The sequence below is a fragment of the Terrapene carolina genome, unplaced genomic scaffold (assembly GCF_002925995.2).
Source record: "Terrapene carolina triunguis isolate 2854851 unplaced genomic scaffold, T_m_triunguis-2.0 Scaffold88, whole genome shotgun sequence".
Taxonomy (NCBI): domain Eukaryota; kingdom Metazoa; phylum Chordata; order Testudines; family Emydidae; genus Terrapene; species Terrapene triunguis.
In genome coordinates, this window is record NW_020664439.1 from 946644 (window position 1) to 968216 (window position 21573).

General features: G+C 44.7%; 1 protein-coding gene across 2 annotated transcripts in view; it reads right to left on the reverse strand.

The window, feature by feature from the left end:
* The window catches only part of ARMC8 (armadillo repeat containing 8), a 205189-nt gene that overhangs the window by 62445 nt on the left and 121171 nt on the right, over positions 1-21573 (reverse strand). For both annotated transcript variants that reach the window (XM_024218622.2, XM_024218621.2), the window contains 3 exons: positions 14474-14534; positions 7927-8127; positions 5705-5800 (listed from right to left, as the gene is read on the reverse strand). In XM_024218622.2, coding sequence (XP_024074390.1) covers positions 5705-5800; positions 7927-8127; positions 14474-14534 — 358 coding nt within the window. The remainder of the gene's footprint in view (positions 1-5704; positions 5801-7926; positions 8128-14473; positions 14535-21573) is intronic.

The window sequence follows — 21573 nt, forward strand, 5'->3', positions numbered from 1 at the left end:
TAACAGTGAAATCCTTGTTGATCTTAAAACGCAAAAAAAGAAACTTACAAGAAGTGGAAGATTGGACAGAGGGAGGAGTATAAAAATATTGCTCAGGCATGCAGGAGTGAAATCAGGAAGGCCAAATCACACTTGGAGTTGCAGCTAGCAAGAGATGTTAAGAGTAACAAAAAGGGTTTCTTCAGGTATGTTAGCAACAAAAAGAAAGTCAAGGAAAGTGTGGGCCCCTTACTGAATGAGGGAGGCAACCTGGTGACAGAGGATGTGGAAAAAGCTAATGTACTCAATGCTTTTTTTGCCTCTGTCTTCACGAACAAGGTCAGCTCCCAGACTACTGCACTGTACAGCATAGCATGGGGAGGAGGAGACCACCCCTCTGTGGAGAAAGAAGTGGTTCGGGACTATTTAGAAAAGCTGGACGTGCACAAGTCCACGGGGCCGGATGCGCTGCATCTGAGGGTGCTAAAGGAGTTGGCGGATGTGACTGCAGAGCCATTGGCCATTATCTTTGAAAACTCATGGCGATCGGGGGAGGTCCTGGATGACTGGAAAAAGGCTAATGTAGTGCCCATCTTTAAAACGGGGAAGGAGGAGGATCCAGGGAACTACAGGCCAGTCAGCCTCACCTCAGTCCCTGGAACAATCATGGAGCAGGTCCTCAAGGAATCAATCCTGAAGCACTTAGAGGAGAGGAAAGTGATCAGGAACAGTCAGCATGGATTCACCAAGGGCAAGTCATGCCTGACTAACCTAATTGCCTTCTATGAGGAGATAACTAGGTCTGTGGATGAGGGGAAAGCAGTGGACGTGTTATTCCTTGACTTTAGCAAAGCTTTTGATACCGTCTCCCACACAGTATTCTTGCCAGCAAGTTAAAGAAGTATGGGCTGGATGAATGGACTATAAGATGGATAGAAAGCTGGCTAGATTGTCGGGTTCAAGGGGTAGTGATCAATGGCTCCATGTCTAGATCAATGGCTGGTATCAAGCGGAGTGCCCCAAGGGTCGGTCCTGGGGCTGGTTTTGTTCAATATCTTCATCAATGATCTGGAGGATAGCGTGGACTGCACCCTCAGTAAGTTTGCAGATGACACTAAACTGGGAGCAGTAGTAGATACGCTGGAGGGTAGGGATAGGATACAGAGGGACCTAGACAAATTAGAGGATTGGGCCAAAAGAAATCTGATCAGGTTAAACAAGGACAAATGCAGAGTCCTGCACTTAGGACGGAAGAATCCCATGCACTGCTACAGACTAGGGACCGAATGGCTAGGCAGCAGTTCTGCAGAAAAGGATCTAGAGGTTACAGTGGACGAGAAGCTGGATATGAGCTGACAGTGTGCCCTTGTTGCCAAGAAGGCTAACGGCAGTTTGGGCTGTATAAGTAGGGGCATTGCCAGCAGATTGAAGGACGTGATCATCCCCTCTACTCGACATTGGTGAGGCCTCATCTGGAGTATTGTGTCCAGTTTTGGGCCCCACACTACAAGGAGGATGTGGAAAAATTGGAAAGAGTCCAGCAGAGGGCAACAAAAATGATTAGGGGGTTGGAGCACATGACTTATGAGGCTGAGGGAACTGGGATTTAGTCTGCAGAAGAGAAGAATGATGGGGGATTTGATAGCTGCTTTCAACTACCTGAAAGGGGGTTCCAAAGAGGATGGATCTAGACTGTTCTCAGTGGTCCAGATGACAGAAAAGGAGTAATGGTCTCAAGTTGCAGTGGGGGAGGTTTAGGTTGGGAGGTGGTGGAATCTCCTTCCTTAGAGGTTTTTAAGGTCAGGCCTGACAAAGCCCTGGCTGGGATGATTTAGGTGGGGATTGGTCCTGCTTTGAGCAGGGGGTTGGACTAGATGACCTCCTGAGGTCCCTTCCAACCCTGATATTCTATGATTCTATGAATGTAGTTTTGGGAAAAAAATGGGAAGGTGGATTAACTGCTTCACATGAAAGGAGGAGGCTACTGGGGTGGAGAGGAACTTGGGGTGTGGCCTCAAGGTGACTGTCTTCAAAGAAATCCGTGAACAGCAGATGTGCCATCAACCCCACTATTTCCCCTATCCTTCGTGCTGAGGTAATGGCCACTAGAAATGCTGTCTTCATGGACAGGTATAACAGAGCAAGAAGCCATAGTCAATGTTCTCAGAACTAGATTGAGGTCCTAGGTTGGGGTGGATGGTCTGACATGTGGGAATCTATATGTCATTGGGTGGGCAAATACTGAGCACCGGTCCACTGGATGGTGGAAGGCTGTTATGGCCACTAAATGTACTTTAAGTGAACTAAGAAGAGAGAGTCTAGACCTACAGTGCAGCCTAGAATCGAAGGGACTGAGGAAAATGTTGGGTCCACTTGTTTGGAATCACACCAAATTTGGAATCATTTCCATTTTCGCACGCAAGTACGACGAATGGTCGATTTCATGCTATGTAGTAACATCTTTTTCACCGCCTCGGAGCATTTGCTCTCTAAGTCTTGGAACCAAGAAGTAGCCAAGCCTGGAGTCGGAGTATCCTTACATTGGGATGAAGGGTCCGCTGTCATTTTGGTGAGGTGAGGAATGGGCCAAAGGTGAGGAATTGGAGAAAATACTGCCAGCTGTGCAAGGTATGATATAAACTGATGCTTAGAGGATGAGGGTTGAGAGATTGAGGAATGGGAGGATGACAGCTTCCACTTTTGCATTCTGGGTCTCTTACGCTGTGAGCCATAATACTGCTATGATGGGAGGAATTGGGGTGGTCAGGATCTGTGAGGTGGTTGTGAGCCGTATTTCCTCTTCTGTCCTGATGTGAAGATTTTAAGGGAGTGTAGCGTGACCCTGGAGTCCTTTAAGGTGTGGAGCAGGGGTCGGCAACCTTTGAGAAGTGGTGTGCCGAGTCTTCATTTATTCACTCTAATTTAAGGTTTTGCATGCCAGTAATACATTTTAACGTTTTTAGAAGGTCTCTTTCTATAAGTCTATAATACATAACTAAACTATTGTTGTATGTAAAGTAAATAAGGTTTTTTAAATCCTTAAGAAGCTTAATTTAAAATTAAATTAAAATTCAGAGCCCTCCGGACCGGTGGCCAGGACCTGGGCAGTGTGAGTGCCACTGAAAATCAGCTTGCGTGCTGCCTTTGGCACGCGTGCCATAGGTTGCCTACCCCTGGTGTGGAGTGATGCATCAGTCTTATTGGTGAAGGGTTTGGGCCCTTCGAACAGGAGATCCTCGAGTGTCATCTGCACTTCCTTGGGCAATCTGGAGAAGTGTAACCAGGATGCCTGCCTCATTACCACTGCCATCGAGACCGAGTGGGCCACTGTGTCTGCGGTGTCCAGTGTGGTTTGCAGCATTGTTCTGGCTGCTAACTGGCCCTCTTTGACAATGGCCTGAAATTGTCCCTTTTGTATCTCTGAGAAGTGGACAATAAACACGTTGAGTTTCCCTTAATTTATGTAGTCTTATTTAGCCATTACGGTTTGGTAGTTTGTGACCCTGAATTGTAACATCGTCAAAGAGTATGCCTTCCTTCCAAAGAGGTCTAGTCTCTTCTAATCTCTATCATATGGGGTTGATTTGGCATGATGTTGCTTTCCCTGTGCATTAACCACATCTACTACTATAGAGTTACATTGAGGGTGCGTAAAGAGGAAGTCTGCCTCATTAGGAGGAATGTAATACTTCTTGTTGGCTCTTTTGCACATTGGTGCAGTGGAGGCTGGTATCTACCAGATCATCTTGGCAGGGTCCAGAAGTGCCTCGTTAATTGGGAGGACAATTCTGGAAGAGGAGGAAGCATGCAGAATATCCAAGACCCCTGATGTTGCAATGGTGGTACATGGTGTAAGGCCAGGGAGAGACTGTCGTCCTGGTCATTGTACAACTCCCTGCTGGAGAAGGGTGGAGCTGACTGGGACGCTGTAGGTAAATGGCCCTGTGCCGCTGGTGATTCCAGAGATATGCTTAGTAATGGGGCTCCAGTACCAAGTAGCAGGGACTCCAGTTACTCCGTGACCATAAGGTCCCTCGAGAAACAGAACTCCTGAGGTACCGCTGATATGTTCAGTCCTGTCAAGGAGTGCCGGTGCTGACTTGTCAGTACTGACGGCTGTTTATGGGAGGAATGCTCTGATGAGGGTTGCTTTGATGCACTCGATGCCGAGGGTGGATTTGTCAATGGTGATCTCTTAGAGGTGGTACAGTCTCTGTCCTTATCCCTGGTGGGCAGTGCTGTTGCTTCTAAGCCTATGCACATAAAGGCCTTTAGGTGCCATGGCAAAGTTCGTACTGGAGGGTTCCTGATGTTTCTGGGTACCGCACTTCAGAGCCGTAGGTACCAAGGTAACCGAGGATGCTGGGGATCCTCTCTGGCTGGTCAAGGACTCGGTTTGAGGGCTTGGAACCTTTTTTCTAGAGGCTTTGAGGGGGGAGTCAGACGACTTTTTCCATGATCTCACCCCTGTGGGGGTTGAAGGCTCTGGGGACAATCTGCATCTTGATGAGGCTTCAGGGCCAGGGTCAATTGGCAGCTGAAGTGCACCCTCCATGAGGAGAAGTTTCAACTTGAGCTCTGGAGTTCTTACAAGATCTCACCATTAGCAGTTGGCAGAAGGTGCACTTCTGCAGAATGTCTCTCTCTCCAAGGCACCGGATGCAATGAGAGTGTCTGTCCATTATTGTGATTGCCTCCTTGCAGAAGAGGCACCTTTGAAGCCAGGGTAATTGGGTATGCCCCTGCAGGGGCAACCCCCCCCAACAACAAAAGTCAGGAAATGGTGAAAGAAAAAGGTTTTTTTTTGTTTTAACTGAAAAATGGAAACTCTAAACTACTAAAAAGAAATGGAAACTCTAAGAATAGCTACCATTTATATTAAACACTATCAATGTAAAGAAGGAAGAGAATACTGCTCGTTCCATTCGAGGCCAAAGGCGGTCGAGAAGGAACTGAAGCCAGTTTGCCCATGCAGTGCTAGATAGCCTAGAGGCAGACCACGAGGGAGGGAGATTACATGTGAACACTCCTACCAAATTTCTCCAATTAGAGGTGCAGGGGCACCGATACACCTCAATGGAGCACCCATAAGGACACTGCTCGAAGGACAACACAGGGATATGCTATATATCAAAACAGTTTTTAGACATTTTTAATTTCTGCTGACCACTTACCATAAACACATCACTTAACAAAGCTTTATATACACAACATTTGCATACTAGCAAAAATTAAGAATATAACTAGGCCATATATTGAAGGACAATATACAATGAGAGATGTGAATTTCTTTATGGCATTAGAAAGGAGGTGTTTCCATAAATAAGCATTTATAGTATATTTTGTCAAAGTGTTTGTTGCTTCACAGTGTGAAATCAAATTTCTCTGGAACTCATGCAAAAGTTGCATCTGAAGAAGTGAGGTTCTTACCCACGAAAGCTTATGCTCCCTATACTTCTGTTAGTCTTAAAGGTGCCACAGGACCCTCTGTTGCTTTATGCAAAAGAAGTGCACCATAAGGTTAACATAACACATTATTTGTCAATCCAACATGTTCACACTAGAACAAAAACCAAACTTGCATTCTATTCATTCTTCACTTATGCTTTTATTCTCTGCTTTATCTCATTCAATCAGTGATAATGCACTCCACCCAGGACTTCCAGGTTGATGTCTCTCCCTGCATGACGGCTGCCAACACCAAAGGACCCTCTCCCAGACTCACCTTCTTCCGGATGTCTTCATCATTTGCTCCAAGTGAAGCATACAGCTTGAACGCAGCCTGGCGCAGTTCGTGAGCATGCTTTAAATCATGGTCAAGCTATTGAAAAAAGGTAAATCAAAGTCAGACACTTTATGAGAGAGCATTTAAACTTGCACATGGTATTTTCTTAATTGTTATAGATTAGTGCCTGTTTACTCGGGTTTTGATTGCATTACACACCAAACAGGCAGGATCGCCACTGAACCTGCAGATTAACTTTAAGTATGTGTTTAGGTCCCATTGAAGTTAATAATTAAAGTTAAGCACACATGTGAGTGCTTTGCTGAATTGTAGTCTATACAGATAAACAGTAATAACCAAGCAACATATGTATGCAACCTCTCAAAATACAGGATGAGATTAGTTATGTTTTCCCAGACAAAATGAGTCCCACTCTCTTCTTCCTCTACAAGCCAGACCAAAATGTCCTCCTTTCGCCATGCCCATCCCACAGAAAGAGTTACATGGTCAGATTCGGGGAAAACAACTAGATTTACTAGGATCTAGATATCAGAGGGGTAGCTGTGTTAGTCTGTATCCACAAAAACAATGAGGAGTCTGGTGGCACCTTAAAGACTAAGATTTATTTGGGCATAAGCTTTTGTGGGTAAAAACCCATTTCTTCAGATGCATGGAGTGAAAATTACAGAAACAGGCATAAATATATATTGGCACATGAAGAGAAGGGAGTTACCTTACCATACAGTCACCTTCTCATCAATTATTGGGAATGGACCACATCTACCCTGATTGAATTGGCCTTCAACATTGGTTCTCCACTTGTAAGGTAACTCCCTTCTCTTCATGTGCCAATATATATTTATGCCTATTTCTGTAATTTTCACTGCATGCATCTGAAGAAGTGGGTTTTTTACCCATGAAAGCTTATGCCCAAATAAATTTGTTAGTCTTTAAGCTGCCATAGGATCTAGATAAGCAGTCCCAATAAAAAGGGATGGTATCAAGGGACCAAAACTGCTCTTAGAACTTTGGCCGAAAGGCTCCAACAGATGAAGAAATGGTATCTATTTAATTCAACGTGAAAAACACTGTCAAGGGAATTTTGAGGTTGCAGGGTAAAACACTCAAAAGTCAGGAAATGCCAAAGGTAAGTTTGTCTGAGTAAGCTTAACTCTGCCTCAGTGCATCCACATTACAGTATAGTACATTACTTCATGATTATATACAATTTTTCAAATAGAACAATCAATTTATCCTGCAGAGCCCTGCCTCATTCCACCTACAACTTACAAGATATTATCCATTTCACAAGATCAACTCAGCCATGTGGTGAGTGTGACATACATGTGCAATGCTGCTGACATCTACTCTGGACATTCATAAAAAGCGCTAAAACACAGTGTCAGACTCAGGTCTGGAATGTTGGTTTTTTGATTCTCTAGCCAATGTCTAATGCTTCCCAGCCAGTTACTGAACCTCTTTTTTGTCTTATTTATTCAATTGAAAATTTGCTCACAATTCTTTGTACTTATGTGGTATTTTTTCATCTGTGGCTCTCAGAGCATTTTGTAAACATGGGTAAGCAGGAGCAGCCCCATATTATAGGAGTTTGAGAACTAAATCTGCCAATTGTGATTTCCTGGGCTATTCCAGAACCAAAGGGGATTAGAGGACCTTTGTCTTTTTTGAGTACATTCCAAATCAGTGGAAGAAGGGGCGGGGGAAGGCCAAGAATACTTTCCATCCCTGGGATCACCATTCCTTTCTTATGTTCTCCCTTCCCCAGTGAGAGGAGGGGAGTTAGAGAGAGTAAGCAAGAGAGGGAAACTGAGTCTGCAACTCCATGCTCCCATTGCAAAGGAGGCTAAAGAGCTGTCTAGAAGGTGGTGGAGTAGGTGTTTGTGCAGAGTGCTTGGCTAACAGGCCTTTGCCTGCTCATTGCTCCTACAGTGTTATTTGCCTGGAATGTTCCTCCTCAGTGTGGGAGGAGGGAGAGTCATACAACAAAAGAAAGATCTTGTGCCTAAAGAGCCAAAGACATTGAGGGCCTGATCCAACTCGCACTGATTTCAAGAGGAGTAGGGTCAGGCATTAATACAGCAGTGCAACAATTGAAAGACAATTTTAATTAAAGTTCTGCGTACTTAAGACACACATTTGCAGTTTCAAAATCTCTTTAATGTACTCTGAGAAGTTCTGAACTGACAGAGAAAAACACATACCCTTTTGATATCGGTAATTGCACTGACTGAGCTGGGATACTTGAAGTAGTCAGAAAGCATTGCAATAAGATGGTCTGTAATACTGGCGATTCTCTGGAGCTCAACATCTGTTTCAATTAGATAGGCAAGTGTTTCGGCTCCTTCTACTCGTTCCTCCAACAATCTTTCCTTACTACACATCCGAACCAAACTTGGCAGTGTCTGGAGGGTACAGAATTCAACTTTAGTTTCAGAGAAGATAATTTGTAAGTCTTTATAGATTCCATTTCAGTTTGATGTTTAGAACAAGTTTCCTCACCAAAGTTTCTTAAAGAAAAAAAGGTTCAAATGGTTGTGGGAATATACACACAAATTAAGTTCAACTTATTTAATTATAGGCTCTTCTTAGCACTCGTCACTGCACTATAGGGTTCTCTCCTGCCATTTTTTGGGTCATAATACTCTTTGCAAACGCCATGTCCCGAAAGGGCTCACAATCAAAATGTTCTGTATGGAAGTTCAAATGTCCACTTAATAGTCTTTACTTGCAAAGCTTTACTTGTGCTGTAGAAAAGAACTCTGTTATTTGTCCCCAGAACTCACCAGCACTGATATGGAAGAGGCTTCTAGGTACCAAGGTAAAAATGAGCACATCAAGTATCCCACTTTGATTCTAACATTCCCAATTCAGTATTGTCACAAGAAGCAGCTTCTGGAAATAGGAATAGAGTGATTCCGAAACAAAAATACAAACAAGAACATGTCTCATACTCATGGTGTAAATAAAAAAGCTGAGTTCTTTAGCAATAACTGGAGTGCTAGAAAAATATTGCCTTCATGCAGTCCAACTCCTGGAATCTGCATATCAAGCTGTGAGACCTGAGAATGGCTGAAAGCAAAAAGCCTCAAGAGATGTCCATGGGCTATCCCTCATGAAGATGAGCAGTGAGACAAAGATTAGAAAGAGGCATGTGGCCTCTCCTCATTTATTTAATGTCCCCTGGACTGGAAACACAGGGGGCCTGATGCAGCTGGAAAGGAGTGTGAGGGAGTATAGGTCTGTGGAGACCATATATTATTAGAACTCCAATTACTAGTAAGTAATCTAGTTTTCCACTAGTGACATTGCCACCAAAGAGTCATTGGGGATCAGGCATGCAGCAATCCGCCACAGTAGAGGGATTGTGAGATACTTATCTTAATATGGGCATCTGATCTAGGCTTGTTATTGAGAATATGTTGGTAAAAACGTACAATGAGTTTCATATGGTCACTCTGAAAATCTTTAGCTCTGGATCCCATCTATTATGCTCACTCTTGCCATAGGATCTGCTGTAGCTGTAGTGGGACAGGGCGCTAAAGGCCACTTGGAACTAAAAGTCTGTCTGCAAACAACAGATCTGAATACAAAGGTGGATCTATTTGGTCAGCCTTTGCACCCTTCCTCCAAATCCAATAATATGGAGGTTTTCCAGAAAATCCTGCTCCTATTCAAGTGATAAATAAGTGCCTGCTTCACAGTCAACTTGTGGAACAAAGCTGCCTCAGACAAGTCAGAAGATCTAGTAAAGAAAATCTGCAAGAAGACCAGAGACCACCTGCAGCCAGGTGAGACGAACTGGGACTGTTCTTAATGTGGTCTTTGAATGCTGAGTGGGGAGTGTTGGCTGGGAAGGCAGGGGAGGTTGGCAAGGACGGTCTGCATTGGGGGATGGGAGACTGGCCGTGAGGGAGAATACCTGAGCATGTAACGTGAGAATCCAGGAAGGGGTTAGAGGCCAGGTGACACCTTTGCCCGGGAAACTGAACAAAGGCTGTGGGAGGGGACGCTGGGGAGAGAGTTTCAGGAGCTGGCTGGTGGAATGTCTGGGAGGCAGACAGGGCTCTGACCTCCCAAGGGGGCTGTGGTGCCCTGGGACCCCAAGATGGACCTAACTGGGGGGGATCCTGTTGTCTGTGCCTGCAAGACTTGTCTTGGACTGTGTTCCTGTCGTCTAAATAAACCTTCTGCTTTACTGGCTGGCTGAGAGTCATGGTGAATCGCAGGAAGCCGGGGGTGCAGGGCCTTGTGTCCCCCCACACTCCGTGACAACTGGTGGCAGCGGCGGGATCTACTGCACCCCGTGGACGGCACTTCCTGCAGTAAGTGACTGGGGAGCAGTAAAACGAAGGGGGATTGACGGGGACCAGGCGTGCTGAAGAGTCAGAGAGACGGTTTCAGGGGGCTATTCACCCCTGGGAGTGTGTGACCAGCGAGAAGGACTTTTGCAGTAACAGGGTCCCCCGGGGGATCGCAAGGGAGGTGGTGACCTCGAGAAGGGCTGGCATACCAGGGGTTCTCCTTGGAAACTGGGGAGCGGTGAGCACCCAGGCCTGTGAGTGGCCAGCAGGAAGATGTATGCCAAGCGGCTTAAGAGCGACCTGGTGGAGCTGTGCAAGCAGAGGGGGCTGCGCAGTGGGAGGCTCACCAAAGAACAGCTCATTGCCCAGCTGGAGGAGGGAGATCGCTCGAATGAACTGATCCCTGTCTCTGAGGGAAGCAGCCTTGCAAATGCAGCGCAGGCACCAGTGTCTGTCCCATCTGGGAGTGGTCAGCCGGCTGCTGAGGGCTTCCTGAGACCCCTCCTTCCTATGCCTAGGGGAAGGGTGGGGAGGAGCCCAGCAAATACCGAGGGCACCGTGACCCTCCCGGCCAGCAGGGGATGCTCCCAGCGACGCTCGGCATCCGTGGAGCGGAAGCGGCTGGAATGGGAGAAAGAGCTAAAACTGAGAGAGCTGGCAGATCGTGAACAACAGAGACAGCATGAATGGGAGGAGAAAGAGAAACAGAGGCAGCATGAAGAGAGACGGAGGCATCATGAACTGGAGCTGGCGAGGCTGAGGGGCAGCGAGCCCCCAGCTGCGGTGAGTGAGGGGGGACCCAGGACTGCACAGAGCTTTGATAAGTGCATCCTGGCCCCACGTAAGGAGGGGGAGGACATGGATGACTTCCTGGATGCCTTTGAGACGGCCTGAGAGCTGCACCAGGTTGATCCTGCGGACAGACTCTGGGTTCTCACCCCCTTACTGGACCCCAAAGCCGTGGCATTGTACCGCCAACTGGAAGAGGCGGAGAAAGGGGACTACGAACTATTCAAAAAGACCCTGCTACGTGAGTTTGGGCTGACTCCTGAGATGTACCGGGAAAGGTTCCGGAGTCAGGATAAAACCCCTGAGATCTCATATCTGCAACTAGCCGTCTGCATGGAGGGATATGCCAGCAAGTGGGCAGATGGGGCCCAGACGAAGGAGGACCTGGTTAAACTGCTGGTACTGGAGCAACTATATGAGCGGTGCCCATCCGACCTGAGGCTGTGGTTGAGGGACAAAAAGCCAGAGAACCCACGACATACAGGCCAACTTGCCAATGAGTTTGTAAAGAGCCGGTCAGGAGATAACAGGGAGGAGTCCCAAAGGAACAGTCCCACCACAACGCAGAGAGAGAGTCACCATGGGACCTCCCAGCGGGGAAATATGGAGAACCCCCACCAAAGGGGAACATCCAGCATCAGGTCCATCCGACCCACCCGAGGGGACCCACGGGACATGAGCTGCTATCACTGTGGCCAAAGAGGCCACATACGGGCCCAGTGCCTCAGGCTCAGGGACAGACTGAGCGGACCCAACCCACAGAGGGTTGACTGGGTAGAGACCCAGCCGGACGAGGGGAAGACGGCCCAGGCAAGGGGGGCTGACAGCTTCCCAATGGCTCAGGAGAGAGGAGGGCCCCAGGCCAGCTCCTCTGGGGGTCTGGATGCTCCAGACTCAGGGTTTTTGGTTTATATGGTGGGCGCGGGGCTGTCCCTCCGGAGAGAGTACCTTGTTTCCCTGGAGGTGGATGGGAGGAAGGTCAATGGATACTGGGATACGGGCGCAGAGGTGACGCTGGCCCGGCCCAAGGTGGTGGCCCCAGATCAGGTGGTGCCCAACACCTACCTGACCCTGACGGGGGTGGGCGGGACCCCAGTCAAAGTGCCCGTGGTGAGGGTACACCTGAAGTGGGGGGCCAAGGAGGGCCCCAAGGACGTGGGGGTACACCCGTATTTGCCCACTGAGGTGTTGGGGGGGGACCTGGAGGAGTGGCCAAGCAACCCCCAGGGTGCCCTGGTTGTGACCCGTAGTCAGAGCCGGCGAGGGGCACTGCGCCCTGACAACGGGGAGGGTGCCTTGCCCGAGGCGCAGGACCCTAATCTGGTGGGGAGGGAATGCCCAGGGGCACGGCTCAGGGAGGCTGCGGCTTCAGACCCAGCCGGCTAGAGAGAGCAGGTGGCCATCCCTGATACCGGCTTGATATCTCCGCTTGATACCGGCTGCCAACTAGACATGGAGCCATTGATCACTACCCCTTGAACCCGACGATCTAGCCAGCTTTCTATCCATCTTATAGTCCATTCATCCAGCCCATCCTTCTTTAACTTGCCGGCAAGAATACTGTGGGAGACCGTATCAAAAGCTTTGCTAAAGTCAAGGAATAACACGTCCACTGCTTTCCCCTCATCCACAGACCCAGTTATCTCCTCATAGAAGGCAATTAGGTTAGTCAGGCATGACTTGCCCTTGGTGAATCCATGCTGACTGTTCCTGATCACTTTCCTCTCCTCTAAGTGCTTCAGGATTGATTCCTTGAGGACCTGCTCCATGATTGTTCCAGGGACTGTGGTGAGGCTGACTGGCCTGTAGTTCCCTGGATCCTCCTCCTTCCCTTTTTTAAAGATGGGCACTACATTAGCCTTTTTCCAGTCATCCGGGACCTCCCCCGATCGCCATGAGTTTTCAAAGATAATGGCCAATGGCTCTGCAATCACATCTGTCAATTCCTTTAGCACCCTCGGATGCAGCGCATCCGGCCCCATGGACTTGTGCACGTCCAGCTTTTCTAAATAGTCCTGAATCACTTCTTCCTCCACAGAGGGCTGGTCATCTCCTCCCCATGCTGTGCTGCCCAGTGCAGCAGTCTGAGAGCTGACCTTGTTTGTGAAGACAGAGGCAAAAAAAGCATTGAGTACATTAGCTTTTTCCACATCCTCTGTCACCAGGTTGCCTCCCTCATTCAATAAGGGACCCACCACTTTCCTTGACTTTCTTCTTGTTGCTAACATACCAGAAGAAACCCTTCTTGTTACTCTTAACATCTCTTGCTAGCTGCAACTCCAAGTGTGATTTGGCCTTCCTGATTTCACTCCTGCATGCCTGAGCACTATTTTTATACTCCTCCCTGTCCAATCTTCCACTTCTTGTAAGCTTCTTTTTTGTGTTTAAGATCAGCAAGGATTTCACTGTTAAGTCTTCTATGAAAAGACTTCAAATCTGAGACCTGAAGTGTTTGGGAGAGGATCTTGTGTTGCTGCTGACAACTCTGATGGGAGTTGGGGTTCTACTCTTTGTCTGCTAAGGCCTTATCCACAGCAGGAGTTTTCTCCCACTCCCAGCTAGGGGCAAAAAGGTCACACATGTCAAAGAGATGCTGTGAACGCTGCTCAACCACACATCTAGATTGTGTATTTCTTAAGCCTAAACTGTCTCCCATTATCTGGGATTATGGATACAGAAGTCTCACTGGACAGACAGCTCTTAAACCTACCAAATTCTACTACTATTCAAACAATTAACAGACTGAACAAGGGAATGCCCTGGTTCTTTAACTGCATTGTCAAGCATACAATGAGGAAGTGAGAAATGCTTAAGAGGTCACATTCTTTGTATCCCTCAGCTCTAGAATGTTCAGATCTCTAGTTGATACATGATCGTTCTAGATTTCAGTGTTAGCCATGGTTCTGTAACTAACCAGAAAGTTGTGTAATTCCTACAGGGGTGCTCTAAAACGGCAATTTTCTGACAGAAGGCTGGATATGCAAATCATACCTAACACACCATGATAACAGTCTCAAAAATTTCACTTGCCAGCCACCATATAAGAAACAATGATGAACACAAAAGTGTCCACACAGATCCTTAAGAAAAATATTTTATGAAACTATTATTAGCAGAGATGCTTTTTCAGATTAAAAAATATAAACTGAAGCAAGCACTGAGAGTACCATCTGTTGACTACCGTCTCTTAAAACAAAAAAACATGAATGACAGGTTTTCACTTGCATTCAGACAGCAGCCTGATGAAATCGTTTTGCATGTTCTTTCCAAATGATTGTCCAATACTGCAGTGCAACTTTTAATTTTTAAGTTTCTGCAACTTGACAAATATAAAATTAATTTTGTATCAAACTTTTTTTCTGGATTCAGACTTACTGTATCTAGCTTAATAAACAGAATTAAAATGTCACCACTATTAAATATTGCTACATAGGGAGATTTTCAAAGGCATAAATGGGAGTTAAGCACCTAATTTTTAAAGGGAGCTGGACAACTAACTGCACTTTGTGCCTTTGAAATGCTCCCCCATAGAATCAATAGTGCTTTTGTAACACTTTATGTCAGACGTACACAAATAAAATAGTGACAAACACGTAGTGTGATAAAACTCTGGTTTAACTGTTGCTTAAATTTCAAACAAATTATGTAACCAGCTTACCTTTAAAACAATGCAGATATCATCTGTCTGGATTGCTCCTGCTCTGCACATGTAAGTAAGGCTGTAACAAGACAGCAGAATATAAACGCACTTACTTCCAGCTTTTATAAACATTAAAAAGTTATTATAAAAAGAATGGCTGTACCAATGGAATAACTACTTGACTTGGTTATAACACCCATTTTAACACATGAAGTTTTACTGGGCTCAGACACCATTCCATATAATACTTGAATAATACAATTTATTTTTCTACATGCAGCTTTAAAGACTTAGCTGTCAAACCCTGAAATGACTAGCAATGGTAAGATGGGTTTGGTTTTGCTCTTGCTGACACCACCATAAGTTTGGAATCATTTTATCAAAATCAGAGAACACAGAATTGGGACCTACGTTTAAAAGAACAAAGTATAAAATGCACTGGAGAACCAGGTTATTGCCCTGATTCAGGAAAGTATCTCTATTAGGCCACGACTTAAGCATGTGCTTAAATCCCATTGAAGTAAATTTAGGACTTAAATCCATTCCTATTAATGATAGCATGTAAGCATGTGCTACGTGCTTTCCTGACTCGAGTTACATGTACATAAAATGGCAGAGTACATGTTGTTATGGAGCCTTACATTTTGAATTTCCTAACTTTTGCACATTTAAATGTTCAGCCCTAACATTGTAATGAAGTAGCATTTTGTAGTTAATCTCCTTCTTTAAAATAAAAAAAAGCTGCAAGCAAATTAACTTGTTTGTGTTCTCACAATCAACTGAGCATCATGGCCCTGAAGAAAGTGTGCCCTCCTTCCAGATACTAGGGTGCTTACTAAACACCCTATGTTCTTTGAAAAGTACTCCCTGAGACTGTGGCACTGGGGAAGGGGTACAGGAAAGACTGGTAGCAGGGTTAAGGAAATACTAACTAGATGGAGGGTGACAAGAAAGATACCATGGAATTGTGGGTTGAGGGAAATTGGGTGAGGTTGTTACAGGCTTGTTGGAGAAGAATCAGAGGTACTCAAAGGCAATAAGTAATTTTATAGGGTTTATAGTATTGCAGAAAGTGGGATCTGAAAGACACACCAAGATATTTTCTTAGGTGGGATGGAAGTCGTCTCAGGCTTCTTGGAGGATCCCCAGGTGTCTCAAAAGAAAGGTGCAATGGGAGCTATTATGTCTTCCCCTACATTTCTAATGACACTGGAGGGGGCTCTAAGGAAATGTCAGGTTTCTGCTTGGTCCAGCTATCCATTTAAATTTAAAAAAATCATGTATAAGTTTAAGAAATTTGCCAAAATTAGAACAAAAATAAATTACTTACATATCAAAATTAAAGTTAAAAAGGGAGAGAACCCTCAGTCTATTGAAGTCTGTGTTAACTACTCAGGAGTAAGTAGGGATGGCAGTTAGGAAGTCAGATATCCAAGCACTTACTGTCATGATATCTGGCACCACTTACATGTACATAATTAAAAACAAGTACTTCTACAAAGGTAACAAATTTGATCCTGCCCTAAGCCACCCATCAACAAATGATAAACCCAGCTAAAAACCTGCAATAAAGAAAAGGCTAAATTAAAGAGGTCATGTTACAACTCTCCCTTAAAAGTGAGCAGATGGGATCTTGCAGTCAGCAGAGGTGAACCCCACGGCAGGGATATTTCACTGAGATTGACATTACCAACCTCACAAAACCAACAGGGGAGTACTGCATGCTCTTGTTATTTCTGCGATTGGTTAGAAGGAGACAGCCTGTCTCTCAAATAGCTGCGTCTTCGGCCCAGCTAGGACTCGTCTACACAAGAAAGTTGCACCGTTTTAACTTAAATCGGTTTTAGTTAAATTAATGTAAACTCCTGTATGGACATATTTATTTTTGTTTAAGAGAGGCTTATTTCAGTTTAGCTTAAAGCAATTCCTAATCTATTTAGAACTTGTCTGCATGGAGAGTTGCAACAGTTTAACTTAGTGTGATTTTTAAAACATCTAGTTAAACTAGTGCAAAATACTGTACAGACATACTTATTTCCGTTTAAACTAACCTTACTATGCTTTAGTGCAAGAAAGGCAGTCAGTCTGAGTAACCAAAGGTACAGAAAGATTTTCCAAGGGTAAACCTATGAAAGTTACATTATCATAGAATCGTAGAACTGGAAGGGACCTTGAGAGGTCATTTAGTCCAGTCCCCTGCACGCATGGGAGGACTAATTATAAAAACTGCAGACTGTTAACAGGCATGGGGTACAATCAGTCAATGCTGCTACCTGGAAAACCAGTAACCATTTTAGATCCAGAAAAACCCTGGTGTCATTTGTATTACAGCAGAGCCCAGAAGTTCCAGTCAGGCCCCCATTGTGCTGGACTTATAGAGGTATACTGAAAACCGCTATGACAACAGGCAATTATACATGTTAAGCTGAGAATACAGACAAAGCTCCTGCCATTTTCTTAAGATGCTTCCTTGTGTCTCCGTCCCACCCAGCTAGAACCTAAGGCAACCAGCCCACTTTTGTCCAGGTCCTGATCATGGCCAGGTATTTGGAAAGTAAGAAAAGGGCCAATCCAGATTTGATTAAAAAGATGCAGCTAAATCATTTTTACATGGAGGAAATTGCAAGCCATAACAGCTCACTATCGCCTCTAAACAATGAGCAGAAGGGGAAGATAGAAAGGACTCCTGTGTGATTCTCCATGCAAGATCCTGCTAAAGGTTACATCTACTATTGGAACCAGGGGTGTGATTCCTAGCACGCGCAGACACACTCATGCTAGCTCTCTTCAAGCTGGCGTGCTATAAATAGCAGCATAACCGGGGTAGCACAGGCAGTGACAAGTGACAGCACAAGCTAGCCACCCCAAGTACAAACCCACATGAGTACATGTTCAGGGAAGCCTCCCCATGCCGTCACTCGCCACTGCCCATGCTACCCCAGCTACCCTACTATTTTTAACGTGCTAGTTCCATGGAGAACTAGTGTGGGTACGTCTACACGAACTGGGAATCTCTCCCCCAGCTTCAAGTGGAGATGTAGCCTAAGAGAAATTGCCCATTGCACTCTCAAACAACCAACCATACTGGAGGCAGCTGATATATCTGATTAACATCAGCATGGACACTTAGTCTCTGACCCTTGCCTAAAGGAGGTCAACCAATGAGATTTGCACAGGCTTTTTTGCCATGCACAGGCATAAAGTGGTCGGATAGGGACCCAAGAAGTGGAGGAATACAAATGCTATGGGAGATGAATCAGCACTACCTTCTCAATGATTTTCCTCCAAAATGGGAGGTTACAGACAACATAATTAGTGACGTTGTTAACATGACAACTTTTAAAGCCAAATGACAGCATATATAAGGATTGACAGCTAACAACCATTAACAGTCATCAGTAATGGACGCAGATGCTCCACACGGGCTTTCACCATTTGTGAGACCATAGGTCCCTCTTCCAGACAGTTAAACACATTTCACTCAGTGCACTGAGAACTTACACTTGCAAAACTATGTGGAACTCCATACAGGAAGCTGGCTCTTGCTCTGACACTCAATCCAAAGAACCAGACAGACTATCTTGGATTGAAAAATCCACCAAACACTACTAGCTCGAGGATTAAACCCACAAGCTCAAAGGGGTTGGAGGACCCCACTAGCAAGAGATAGTATTTGGTGATAAGCCCAGCCCCTGCCCCCCTCCTCTGCTGGGAAGTGGGAGGTGGTACAGGAATTTCTAATGGGGTGCTGTGCTTTGGTCCTGTTTGTGGGACTAGCTAGTGAGTGTTTGAGAAATGTGAAGCTCCATACCCCTTAGCTATGAGAAAGAAGAAGTCACTTGCTGACTCTTCTCTCCCTTCCTGAGCCTTCTGGCTGCTGAAAGGGCAGAGGATATTTGCTACTCTACCCCTCCCCCTAGATCCCACTGACTGCTGAGTGGGGTGTGCCAGCTACTCTACCCTAGCCCCATACCCCCTAGACTCCTGCAAGGATAGTTGGCAGTAGGATTACACCCCTCTACTAACTCTGCATGGTTTTAGTTCCTCTTCCCACAAACATCATCAGGACCACCCCTGCTGTTGCTCCTATCTTTCCCACATTGCAGCAACATCCAACAGTCAGTGGCACAAAAGCTGTTGAATAGCAACAGTGAAACTGCCCACAGTCATTTTAAATGTCAATATGTTGTTGCTTTTTACCTCTACAGTAGGAGGAACACCAGCAGGGATACTGGAGGTGCCTGTAGCACTGTCTACACTAGGGAAGTTTTGCAGAAGTTTCCCACCATTATCATTACTGATTCACATCCACCAGTATTAGCAACGTTGGGAGCCTTAGCCCAAACCAGTTGCTGGATGCCATTGGTGTTTCAAGCACTTTGTCATCTAATCTGCTCAGAGCCAGTTTAAGCAACATTGTCATCAGCAGGTGTTCAGTTAACACTTGGGCTATCACTGTTGACAACACTACTGAACTGGTGTTAAACAGTGATGCAATACATTTTCAATATTTACTTAGTGTAGATAATACCTGTGTAGAATGGTTTTCATTCAGTTCACACTGGGAGAGATGTCTGCAAAACTGAAAACATAAGGACTACAAACTTTTAAAAAGTGCTTAGAACTTGAATATACCACATAGGCCACAAGTACATTATCTGTGCTGGATCCAGCACCTGGACGAGAGTTTTACATAAAATTGAGCAAGCTACATGCTGCTGCTAAGAGCCTGCTGGTGTCATATATCAGGACTTTCTTGGCTGCTTGTGTCCCCGCACCTTCCTCAAGAGCTTTTGTAACTAGAACAAATATATATTTTAGGCTGAACTGGTTTCCTTATAGAACGCGTTTGTCTTTATGGGCCTGTCTACACTACAGATTGTTTACTGAATGGGAAGCCCAGTTTCATTGCACAGTTTGCTCCTGGTTACACACAATATGGTTTAAACATGGCCCCTGTACCATGAAAGACTGCAACTAAACTGTCACTCTTCCTTTGCTGCATACATAGAAATTCCCTGATCGTGTTACCATGCAAACCAGTCCTATTACTTCCCAGGTCTTCACCTGGAGAACATCCCAAGGTGCATTGCACCATCTGCTACAGAAAGCACTAAGTATTCTCAGCACTCTATTCTCTGTACACCAGCAATGCTTACTACACAACCAGGAAGTTGTGGACCAGATCAAAATGACCAATATTTAAGGTTGCTAGCTATACCAAAACAACCCACTATCCCCAGTCTGTTGGATTGCTGACCTCTTTCACCAGCTACCTACCCCAAAATCAAGAATGTTCAAGTGCGCACCTAGGCTTAATGCCAAACTGACAGACCTTGCTAGTGATCTAGATTAAGAAACCACCCTGGTTAATCTCAGCTCATCTAAACTAAATCAGTAGGTGTATCAGCAGAGAGTTGAGATTCACCAAATCTGAGAATCCTATGTGGTAAAAAAATCAAGGCAAGAGAAGTCCAGTATCATTGAACACAAGAGGATAGCTGGGAAGTCCAGCAAAGGATGAACCATCTGCTCAGTCACAATGAGTTAGATGGCATTAGAGGCACCAGAATGACATTTAGCCCATGCTACATAGTCAAGAGCTGTGTGTTGAAACAGACGATGACAACAGGGTGCCAAGGAGAAGAAAGAAGATGCTGATTGTATCAGCTAGGTGCTGTAGTGGTGACAGTTGATCATAGAACCATGAATGGCAAAGGTGTCAAACTAGCCGTGGGCTGAAGTTTTAAATTGCTCAAAGTGGATGAAAGGTGGCAGGACTTCATTGTAACCTAGAGAAGAATGTTATCTAAAGAATTATGTAAACTAATAGTGACTGCAGTAAAAACTGCCGATTCGAGGTTTTCAAGGCTCCTTGTGAGGTTGAAGATGTTTTAGCAATGGATGAAGATATCTAAGATTTTAAGATAAAAAGATTAGATATGAATAATAAGAGTAGCCACATTATGAACAAGAAACACTTATAAGGGGTACAAATTCATGTTTCAGGACATAAGCCAACCACTAACTGCTTAGAGATCATGAAGTATCTTCCCACATGGGCATATCAGTACTTTGCACCTTCTTTTAAAGCTTGTAGTATTGACCAATGTCAAAGAGCGAATAGTAGATTAGATCGACCATAGGTTTGATCCAATATGGCAATTCCTATGTTCCTATAAAACATTTTATCTCCAGGACTGGTGAAAGTCAAAGATATCATAGAAATTTGCCAAATGGGCATAGTTGTTTCCATAGAACTAAGAGTCCTTCTGCTTATACAACTGTATATTTTATACTGAACAGGACTGCGTAGTCCCAATACATATAATCAAATAAACAAAGTAACATCTTCTAAAATAGGTTTTATACTTGTACTAAAAGTTATATTTATTCAAGAAAAGTTCTTTTAATCAGTCTTTAGATAATTCATCTCTCATGCTCTTATGATACTGAAAAACATCTAGTCAGTTACTCAAGCTTTGGACAGACAAGGTGGATGTGGTAACATCTCTTATTGGACCTACTTCTGGAGACAGGCCTGAACAATTTAGTGTTTTATTGAAATATAGGAATTTTAGTAGAATTTAATACATATTTTATATATATTAATAGACTATACAAGACAATTGTTTGTAAAAGTTTGAATTTCTTGCTACAAGAGGTATACTGTATTTTTTTATGTACACTTGTTTCTTGGAAAATTCAAAAGGTGTCTCTGGTGTTTAAATTTAGGAAAATATAACCTTCCACGGGAAACTGGCGGCACCTGAGAATAACAGCAGAAGTTAACATTTATTGCTATTGGGTTTGCAGGAGAGTGCTGACTGCTTTTAAAAACATTCAGTCAGTGCATGACAATGTTCTTCAAAGTATTTGATCTGTCTTTATGAGATGACAGTGGTTTTCAGATTCTTGCTTACTCCACCGATGTCTACAAAAGGCTGCAGGGGAGGTAAGGTTTCCCCTGAAATTATCTCAAAATATAATTTTTCACTAAGAATTACTGATATAGAACAGGTCTGGAGGTTAATTCCTTAATTAAAAAAATCTTTTTTTCAAGAATGTGCCCACATTTCATGGTGTTTTCTACATAACGAACCAGATGCTGTAAATGT